General features: G+C 62.5%; 1 protein-coding gene across 1 annotated transcript in view; it reads left to right on the top strand.

The window, feature by feature from the left end:
* Positions 1–144: 144 nt before the first annotated feature.
* Positions 145–10,339, top strand: part of TBC1D16 (TBC1 domain family member 16) — a 51,437-nt gene continuing 41,242 nt past the window's right edge. Inside the window, exons 1-2 of the mRNA XM_070393797.1 lie at positions 145–215; positions 9,786–10,019. Of these exons, the coding sequence (XP_070249898.1) occupies positions 9,827–10,019 (193 nt within the window). The 5' untranslated portion in view covers positions 145–215; positions 9,786–9,826. The remainder of the gene's footprint in view (positions 216–9,785; positions 10,020–10,339) is intronic.

The following is a 10,339-nucleotide window of genomic DNA, read 5'->3' as shown; positions in this document are numbered from 1 at the left end:
AGTGCCGGGTCTGCCCGGGGGCGGGGGCGGGCCTGGGGCTGACTGCGAGCCGGGTTGGGCCGAAGGCGGGGACCGGGTTGGGCCGAGGGCGGGCCGGGGGCCGGGCCTGGTCGCGCGTCCCCGCCCCGCCGCGCCTCACTGGCAGCGGCGGTGGCGGCGGCGGCGGCGGCGGCTCCCGGAGCCCGCACGGATCCGGCCCCCGCTGTGGGACCCGGGTGGGTATCGGGGCCCGGCCTGGGGCTGCGGGGGCGGGTTTGAAGGGCCCGCGGGGGACCCGGCGGCGCCCCCTCGGCAGGCGCAGGGCGGGCGCGCGGGGCGCGTGGGCCTGCAGCCGCGGCCCGGGAGTGACTAGGGTCTGGCCGCAGACTCGATAGGTGCGGGGCCCGGGCGGCGCGCAGGCGCTCCGGACCACGCGGGGAGCGTTCTGGGGACCCCCTCTGAGGCGGTCGGGGCGCCCCGGGCCTAATTCGGGGAGACTCGGTCCCCATCTGTCTGCAGCCTTGGCCCGGAGAACTTGCGGTCTTTGTCTGGCCGGCTGGTCCGAGCACGAGAATGAGAAGTTGTAGGGGCCGCTCTTCGCCCACACAGACCCCCCTAAAGTGTGCTGTGCCCCACCGGCGCCCGAGCATTCCTGGGGCCCGGTGGGAGGTCTGGCCCAGAACCGCGTGTCAGGAAACTCACTTCCTTTAGGCGCTCGCTCTGCCCCCCTGTCCTTTACTTTAAAAAAGAAAGACAGAAAAAGACTAGAAAAAAGGAGAAAGAGAAAAAGAGGCGATTTGCTAAATATAACCCGGAACCTCGCCAGGAGCCTTGGATCTTGAAATCCTGGGGCTCCCGCAATCTACTTGGGAAGTAGAACAGAACCCCAACTAGACTGCCGCACATGGGACACCAGGCTTGTTCGGCTGCCTCCTGCGTCTGCAGGGGGAGGGGTCTGGGGCCGAGACCTGCCCTGGGCACCTTTCTTTACGCCCCCCCTACCCCCCACCCCCACTGAGGCATGCATTGTCCTGTGTGGCCATCCACAGCCACGCTATCCAAGTCCGACCAGAGGCCAGTCGGCAGTTCCCTTCCAAGCTTGCCATCCGCTGAGTGGAGAAGTTTTAAAAATCTGTGTTCGTCTTAGAATTCCCCCATTAGAAGCATCCACATGTCGTGGCTTGGCGAGTGTCACACCAGGACAGCTTTTGCAAAGGAAAGGTATCGCCGGCGGGATGCCTCTTCACAGCAGCCGAAGTTCATTACCAGCTGGGTAGGCAGCACCTCTTGGCTGCTGGGTGTTATCATAAGCAGGGCCTCAGAATATGGCGAAAGGAAGATCTCGCGGGTGGAATCGGTAAATCCTCCGGCCATGAGGTGGTTGTGTAGATAGCTTCTGGTATCCATGCATGAGTTCACTTAACCCACAGAACCAGCCCGTAAATGCAGGGCGGGGACTGTGCCCACTTCACAGACGGGGACACTGAGGCTTCCCAAGCTCATGCAGCTAGGAGTGACCGGACCCGGGGCCTTGGGTGCGGGAGGCTCCAGCTCCAAAAACCCACGGCGCCTCCCCTCTTGTAACTGGCCCCCATCATTCACGCGTTCGCCCTCCCTGGCCCCTTGCTCAGACAAGACAGCGTGGTTCACTCTGCCAGGTGGTTCATTAGAATGCAAGGGACTGGGCACCAATCCTATGTCACCCTTAGGGGCTGTTCACTGGAGAGACAGCCTGGGGTTCGCACAACCAGCCCACACCCGCGCTGGCCTCTGCCGGGGTCTGGGAGTGCTCGCTGTGGTTACGAGCGCGGCCCCCAAAGCAGACTGCCGGGGTCAGCACCAGCCCCGGTGCACGGAGCTGACAATTCCTTGGGCCTTCGTTCCTCTGTCTGTGAAGTGGATGATACCACCTGCCTCAGAGGCCTATTGCAAGGGTTATCTAGCACCTGGCGGGTGCTAAGGGCTTGTTGCTATTATTATTATGATGATGATGATGATGATGATGATGATGAATGGCCATTTCTTGGATTTCTCACTGGTAACTAGATGGGCAGAAACATGTTGGTTTTGCTATTTAATGCTTTGTACCGCAGTCCCTCGGGTGGAACTCACCATTTAGGGTTATTTACACTCATCTTTGTAACTTGGGGCGGGGGGGGGGGGTCCCTGCTGGCTGTTCCAGGAAGGGGGCAACCAGGTTGCCTGGCAACACAAATCTTCAACCCAGATTTCACCTCGTCTGCCCAACCCCCACTGAGAGACCCAGATCTTGTTCACCAGCCCGAACCCTCTTCTGTGAGATTAGTGCTCGGTTCCCGGGGAGGCGGGAGGGTGAGGCGGGAGGCTGGCAGCGGAGGCGGCTCTATTGGTTCTCATTGTTCCCGGTACCGCGGGTCCCCAGCAGCAACCTTGCTGCATTCCCGTGGCTTCATTGTAACACTGATTAGACACTGTGGGAACTTAACTCTTGTTTAAATCAGTAGCCTCTGGTAAAATGAGTTTCGTTACAGGCCATTTCTCTTAAAGTCGCAGAACCTAGCTGTATGTTTCGTGGGGACTTACTGCATTCGTAGTCTGCACTCCCCTCCTCCGCCCCCCCCCCCCCAAACCCAGGGAAATGTGCAGGAAATCTCTCCCCATATGTATCAGTGATTTCCGAGAGGAAGGGAGAGGGAGATAGAAGCATCCATCATGAGAGAATCATGGACCGGCTGCCTCCTGCACGCCCCACACTGGGGATCGAGCCGACAACCGGGCCTGTGCCCTGACCGGGGATGGAACTGTGACCTCCTGGTTCCTAGGTTGACGCTCAACCCCTGAGCCACGCCAGCCGGGCCAGTGGTGGGTTTTTTATGCTCTCGGCCACCTGAGCGACCTTTGGTCACGTGGTCTTGCATCTCTAACACACCCACCCGGTGAGCTGCCTGGTAGCTGACATCTGGTGCGACGCGCGGCCTCTGTAGTCACCGTGAGAGGAGAGGAGCGGCCGCCGGAGGCCGACTTAAGGGTCTGACCGCAGAAGCCGAGTGGAAGGGACAGCGCGAGGGAACAAGCAGGAAGACACCTCCCACCCCCCACCTGATACGTTGTGCCTTCGCTTCGAGCCTCAGGTGGTGAGGCCGCCCAGGTGTCTAAAGGGATGTATGGTCCCTGGTGGGCATGGCTTGGCCGGTTGGACCATCGTGCTGTAACCAAAGGTGGCGGCTTTAACTTCCGGTCAGGGCGTATACCCAGGTTTTGGGTTCCATCCCCAGTCAGGGCACGTCAGGAGGCAAGCAATCGATGTTTCTCTCCCTCTCTCTCTCTCTCTCTCTCTCCCCCTCCCCCTCTCCCTCTCCCTCTCCCTCTCTCCCTTCCTCTCTTTATTTTTTTAAAAATATATTTTTGTTTATTTCAGAGAGGAAGGGAGAGAGAGAGATAGAAACATCCATGATGAGAGGGAATCATTGATCTGCTGCCTCCTTCACGCCCCCCACTGGGGAGCGAGCCCACAACCTCGGCCTGTGCCCTGACCAGGAAGCGAACCGTGACCTCCTGGTTCATAGGTGGACGCTCAACCACCGAGCCACACCGTCCAGCCTCCCTTCCTCTCTTTAAAACCAATTTTTAAAAAATGACACAGTGCATGGAGGGTGGGAGCGAGATCTGATGGGCCGCCCGGCTGCAGACGCGGAGGCGCGGCTGGTCTTCGCTGAGCTCTGCCTGGATGGGCCACGGTGAGGCACATGACCTGGGTGTGCCCGAGCTTGCACACTTTTCCACACTTTGTGACCCTGAATTCAGTGGTCGGGCAATAGTGGCCAGAGACCACGGTGCCCGCGCCTGGTCCGGGGAAGCGAGAGGGCGCTGGGCCTCCCGGGCTGCGTTGGCAGCAGGTGCTGTGGGAGGGACGGGCCTGTTTGCGTGTCCCGGGCTCGTGTTTAACGTGGCATCACCTTATCCGCTTTGTTGATTGGCCTTGGAGGGCAAAGCAGACGAACCAGTTTCTGCTGGCCACATGCCTGACGGACAGGCCAGGGGAATGTCACCTGTGGGCTTCCCACCATAGTCCCCCGAGTGTCCAGTGGCCCCCCCGCCCCCCGCATTGCCTCCCCACCTCCCACCGCAGCCGGCAGCCGGCGGGATGGGTGGGCGGCGTCCCTCGTGTGGGTGGGAGCTGCCGGCTCCACGCGGGGCCGGGACCACGTCTGTGCTCTGACCCCGGCGTCCCAGCTCCCGACTCAGCTCCTGACCCGGCGGCCAAGGCAGGGCGCGGCCCAGAGGAGAAGCCGGGGCTCCCGCGGCCGGGGCTGCCCTGGCTCCGCTCCCCCTGGGAAGGCTCCGGAAGAGACCTTGGCCTCAGCGCCTGTCTGTTTCCTGCTGGGAGCTTATGGGCTCCTTCTTCCAGGACAGGAAACCGGCCGGGCCGAGGGCCGCCAGGACCAGCTGCGTGGGGAGCCAGGAGCTCTCCAGCCCCGCGGCTGCTCCCACGGTCCGTTGGTCGGTTGGTCGGTCGGTCGTGGGCCAGGCTGGGCCCTCCTGGTCCCGGGCGGGGCCTCACCACATGCTCAGGGGCGGGGAGAACGGAAACCTCCCCGAGTGACAGTGGGCCCACGCTGCCCACGCCACGACCACGCCACGGCCACGCTGCCCACGCCACGGCCCCACGGCCACGGCCACGCTGCCCACGCCACGGCCACGCGCACACGGCCACGGTCACGCCCACGCGCTCCCCGGGGACCGGGCTGGGCGGGTTACATGGCGGAGGGTTACAGTTGCGGATGGAACTGAGGTTCGCGCACTGAGCTGGAGCTGGAGCTGGAGAGGCGCGGAGGGGACGGGGCAGGAGTGACAGGCCAGGGTGGGGGAGCCTGCCAGCCGGTCGAGGGCAGGAGAGCAGGCTGACCCAGGCCCCCCGAGGGAGCTTCCTGTGGACGGGCGCCCCCACCTCGCGCAGGGGCCCCGGGCGGCCCTCCGGCCCCAGACCCGGAGGTGTGACCTCGTGCTGAGTCCGCGCTGAGCTGGCGGCGGCCGCAGGACCCGGTGCGCGGGGAGGGACGTGCCCCTGGCCGCGGCCACGGAGCCGGCGGTTCTCGGGGGCGCGCTTTCCTAGCGGCCGTTCCTCTGGCTTTTCGAGGCCGTGTCCCGTCCAGGGGGTTCTCTCCTCCGTGTCAACGCCAAGCCTTGGGGCCGGGCTTGGGTAGCGGATGTCGGGGCCTCCCCCGGGCCCACAGGCTCAGCACGTGGCGGAGAACCCGTGCTTCTCGGGGTCCTCCTCGGAGGCGCAGCTGAGCGGAGAGGGTCTCCCGGTGGGGAGTCTGTAGAGAGAGTGCTTCCGGTCCGTGTGCGCACCCGCGCGTGTGTGCGGATATGTGTGTGTGTGCGCGTGTGCGCGCGCGTGTGTGCGGGTATGTGTGTGCGTGTGCGCGCGCGCGTGTGTGCGGGTGTGTGCGTGTGCGCGCGCGCGCGTGTGTGCGGGTATGTGTGTGTGCGGGTATGTGTGTGTGTGCGCGTGTGTGCGGGTATGTGTGTGCGTGTGCGCGCGCGTGCGTGTGTGCGGGTATGTGTGTGCGTGTGCGCGCGCGCGCGTGTGTGCGGGTATGTGTGTGTGCGCGCGTGTGTGCGGGTATGTGTGTGCGTGTGCGCGCGCGCGTGTGTGTGCGGGTGTGTGTGTGCGCGTGTGTGCGGGTATGTGTGTGTGTGCGCGCGCGTGTGTGTGCGGGTGTGTGTGTGTGCGCGCGTGTGTGCGGGTATGTGTGTGTGCGCGCGCGCGTGTGTGCGGGTATGTGTGTGTGTGCGCGTGTGTGCGGGTATGTGTGTGCGTGTGCGCGCGCGCGTGTGTGTGCGGGTGTGTGTGCGCGCGCGTGTGTGCGGGTATGTGTGTGTGTGTGCCGGTATGTACATGTGTGCGCACGTGTGTGTGCGTGTATGTGCGGGTATGCGTGTGTGTGCGTGCGGGTGTGTGTGAGTGTGTTCCGAGAGGAGGCCCAGCTGCTCCCTCCTTGCTGTTGCACAACCGCCTACTGTGGGGTCTGCCCTGCCCAGGGCTCAGGGTGGACGTCACTGCCCTCCGTGGCTCTGAACCTGCAGGGCACTGTCCCTTTATGCCATTAAACGGTATATGTGTTTATTGACTTCAGAGAGGAAGGGAGAGGGAGAGAGAGAAACGTCCATGATGAGAGGGAATCACTGATTGGCTGCCTCCTGCACGCCCCCCACCGGGGACAGAGCCCGAAACCTGGGCCTGTGCCCCGACCGGGAATCGAACCGTGACCTCCTGGTTCATAGGCGGACGCTCAAGCACGGAGCTCTATACCTTTTAAACCATCACCTGCTTTCGTGGGTTTGCACACCCCGCCTGTGCCCCTCGTCCGTGCCAGCGCGGCTGGCATTGTCCTTCCCGCCAACAGAGACAGGCCTCTGTCTTGACTGCAGGTGGCGTTCTGGGGGCGCATCACAAGGGAGCTTCCAGAGGCGGCTCGTTCTGGGGGTGATTTTTGAAGCCCTTCCCTTCACACTCAGGCAGCTCCAATGTACAGACAGGCTTGGGGGCTGGAGAGAGAGAGAAAGAGAGAGAGAGAGAGAGAGAGAGAGAGAGAGAGAGAGAGAGAGAGAGAGAGAGGTGCCTTGGACTCAGGCACTTACGATCTGAAATCAGCGATGCTGGGACGGCACAGCCATTTTCCCTGGCTGGTGTGGCTCAGTGGGTACAGAATCGATTCCCGGTCAGGGCACGGGCCCGGGTTGCGGGCTCTGTCCCCGGTGTGGGGCGTGCAGGAGGCAGCCGATCCATGATTCCCTCTCATTGACGTTTCTATCTCTCCCCCTCTCCCTTCCTCTCTGAAGTCAATAAAAATACATTTAAAAAGTACATATACTATATACATTTAAAATCATTAGGCAAACACGTTGGAGGCGAGTGAGCGGTCATGGCTGTCACTCCCGGGGGAGGGGGCTGTTACATGTTACAAAGCGCTTTGAGCCTCCAGCTGCTGTTTTGATTTCAGTTGATTCTGTGGCGAGAGGTGGAGGCGGCAGGTCGGCTTGCTGGCTGCGGGCGTCCCGGCCCCTCTGGAGCGTTTGCTGATTGTGTGTCTTAAGGTCGTAGCCGGCGGCTTTAAAGGTTGTGCGAGACGTGCCCGTCCCCCTACCCTGCTCCTGTGTGCGGAGAAGGAAGACCCAGCCGGGGAGGTGCCTGCTGTTGAAGTTGCTCTGAGTTCGGTGCCTGGGCGCACAGCTCTCCGGTCTATCGGGTGTGTGTGTGGGGGGGGGGGGGGTATCCTTGCTCCTGCCGACCCTTAGGATCCCTGGTCCCTGAGGTCGGAAACCGCTCTGCTGGGGGCGAGCGAGAGCCCCCAAGGTGGATTCAGGGAGACCTCCCATCAGGCTGCAGGCTTTGCTGGGCCGCACCGCCTGGCAGCTGCCCTCCGGCGCCCTCGCCCACCTCCAGCTCCCTGCCCACTTCCCACTGTCCATCCTCGGGAGTCCAGCCTCGTTGGCCTTTTTGGGTGCAAGCTTCCTGGTCTTTTCTTTTTAATTTATTTTTATTGGTTTCAAAGAGGGAAAGAGAGAGAGAAACATCAATGATGAGAGAAAATCATGGATCGGCTGCCTCCTGCACGCCCCCTACTGGGGATGTGCCCTAACTGGGAATTGAACTGTGACCTCCTGGTTCATAGGTCGATGCTCAACCACTGAGCCACACGGGCCTGCCTGGCAAGCTTCCTGGTCTTGACCTTCAAGGACAGGGCCCTCCCCCCTCCTCCCCCACACCCGCCCCCTCCGTGGAGGCAGGCATGTCTGCAGAGGGGCGGGGAAAGGCGAGGTGCCTGCAGCTGTAGCAGCCACGGGGGGCGGGGGGGGGGGAAGTGGGGGAGGGAGTGAGTCAGGGAGGTGGGGTATCAGAAGTGGGGGTGCCGTGCCAGGTGCAGGCCCTCCTCATTCCTCATTTCCTCATCCTCATCCACCACCCTCACCCCTCCCCTGGCCTCCCCGCCTCCGGGCCGCCTTCCTCTTGCTGGTCAGACTCAAGTTACCACGGAGGCCTTTCCAGGTTCGCTTTGAATTAGGGCTTTTGAAATACCAGAAGTATTCATTGAAAAGTGGGATGACAACATGGAAGCCAAGGGTGACGGATCTTTGGTTTGGGAAGGGTGAGATAAAGTGAAAAAGAAGCCTCGGGAAAGTTACCACCAGTTTGACCTCATGGAAGTTTAAGTCCCTCAAATAGATAATAAACTTAACGGGCAAACAACGATTAGGGCGACAGCTGCAGCCGCCGCAGCAGAGGGTCAAGGTCTTCGCTATGTAAAGAGTTCTCACAGATCAACAACACGCCAGCGCCCCAGCAGCAGCACAGGCAGGCACAGCAGCCAGCAGGTCCCAGCACGGACTCGTGTCTAACACACGCAGGACACCCTGTTCAAGTGAACAGATCATCAGAAAACCGCTTCCTGTGATCAGATGGGCAAAGATCCAAACCTCTGGCCAGGCCCGTGCCTTCTGGAACCCGTTGGGTGCTGTGCGGGGGGCCGGTCGATCCTCACTGTTTGCTTTTTAGGAAAGGCACGGAAGGGAGTAGGAAACACACAGGCATTTCTGGATCGTGTGATTTCAGGGATGTGGGGTCGTTTTTATACTTCTGAGCACATGTCATAATTTTTTGAAAAATAGCTTTAAAAATTAGGTCAAGGAATCTCCACTTCTGAAGAGACCCGGGGCTGGGAACCAGATTCGATTTAGTGGAACAGGCTCCCCAGCAAACAAGTGCATTTAAACCATAGATGAGGCCCAGCCGGTGTGGCTCAGTGGTTGAGCTTTGACCCAGGAACCAGGGGGTCACGGTTCCATTCCAGGTCAGCGCACATTCCTGGGTTTTGGGCTCCATCCCCAGTGTGGGGCGTGCAGGAGGCAACTGGTCCATGAGTCTCTCTCATCATTGATGTTTCTATCTCTCACTCCCTCTCTTCCTCTCTGAAATCAATAAGAACATGTTTAAAACACGCACACAAAAGAAATAAACAAATAGGTGAGAATTGTCCAAAGAGAGCAAATATCTGCGGCTGATTTCCTCAGATGCACAGTCTCCCCAGGACTGCCCCCCCCCCCCCCAGGGTTGGAGCCGGGCGGGCGGGGCTGTCCTGCTGCCCAGGTGGCGGGGGTGGGGCAGGGGCTGGAACTGGCTCTGGGAGAACAAAGGTTTCCTGCCCAGGGCCCTCCCCTCGCTCAGTGACCGGGTGGCAGGTGGGGTGGCAGGTGGCCACGGGACGCAGTGTGGCGATCGCTCTGTAAGGTACACAGATGCTGGGTCACCAGGTCACACACCCGGACCTCACAGGCCAGGGATGCCGCATGCCCTGCAGTAAAATCAAATAGGAACAGATGGGCAGACCCCGCGGCCTGGAGTCGCCAGGGAGGCTCCCGGGAGGTGGGCCTGGGGGGAGGTGGGGGAGGAGCGGCCCTGCCCAGGTGTCCAGCGAGTGGCTAAGCCGGGGGGGGGGGGGGGGGGGGGGGCGGGGGCGGGCAGGTGTCCCACCCAGGGGACATTTGCTATATCTGGCGACATTTCCGGTTGTGCTGCTCGGTGGGGAGGGAGGGGCATGCGGGGGGGGGGGGGGGCGGGAGTGGCATGGGGGGCGGCAAGGATGTGCTCCATCCTGCGGGGCCCAGGCTGGCCCAGCCCCAGCGGAGTGCCGGGCGGAGACCCGCTGCCTGGCCTGGAGTGAAGCGGCGTCCGTTTGGGGCTGACGGGCATGGGGCGGGCCGCAGCCCAGGGACACCTGCCGAGTGCGCGACCTTGGCCCCATGCATCTCCCCCTCCCCCCCAGGTAGGTGTGGACGCGCCCGCCGGGGCCCACGGGAGCGGAGGATGGGAGCACCCCCCGCCATGTCTCTGGGCCGCCTCCTCCGCGGGGCCTCCTCCAGAGCCTCGGACCTCCTGACCCTCGCCCCGGGGGCCGGCGGGCCCCCCTCCATCCTGGACGGGGAGATCATCTACTCCAAGAACAACGTGTGTGTGCACCCGCCCGAGGGGCTGCAGGGCCTGGGGGAGCACCACCCAGGTGAGCGAGCGGAGGGGAGGGGAGGGGGGAGGGGGGCCGGGGTCCAGGCCTGGAGGGAGGTTTCAGAGGCTCCGGTGTCACTTCCCCACTTGTCCTCACCTTCACCCTGTGGTCACCTGCCCAGTGAAGGGACAGGTGTGCTGGGGGGGGTGGGAGGTCTGGGCCCAGGTCTGAGGGGGCCGTGTGTTCTGGGTGTAGTGGCCTGGAGGCTGTGGCTGAGTCCTGCTGCGATGGCAGGCGGGGCGGGAGGGCAGGGGTCTGGGCGCTCCTCCCAGTCCCAGAGCCACGTGACTGGGTGTGGGAACACTTGGTCCCCGTGT

The sequence above is a fragment of the Myotis yumanensis genome, unplaced genomic scaffold (genome assembly GCF_028538775.1).
Source record: "Myotis yumanensis isolate MYYU_CA2020_CCGP unplaced genomic scaffold, mMyoYum1.0.hap1 SCAF_16, whole genome shotgun sequence".
NCBI lineage: Eukaryota > Metazoa > Chordata > Mammalia > Chiroptera > Vespertilionidae > Myotis > Myotis yumanensis.
This window is presented reverse-complemented; position numbering and strand designations above follow the sequence as displayed.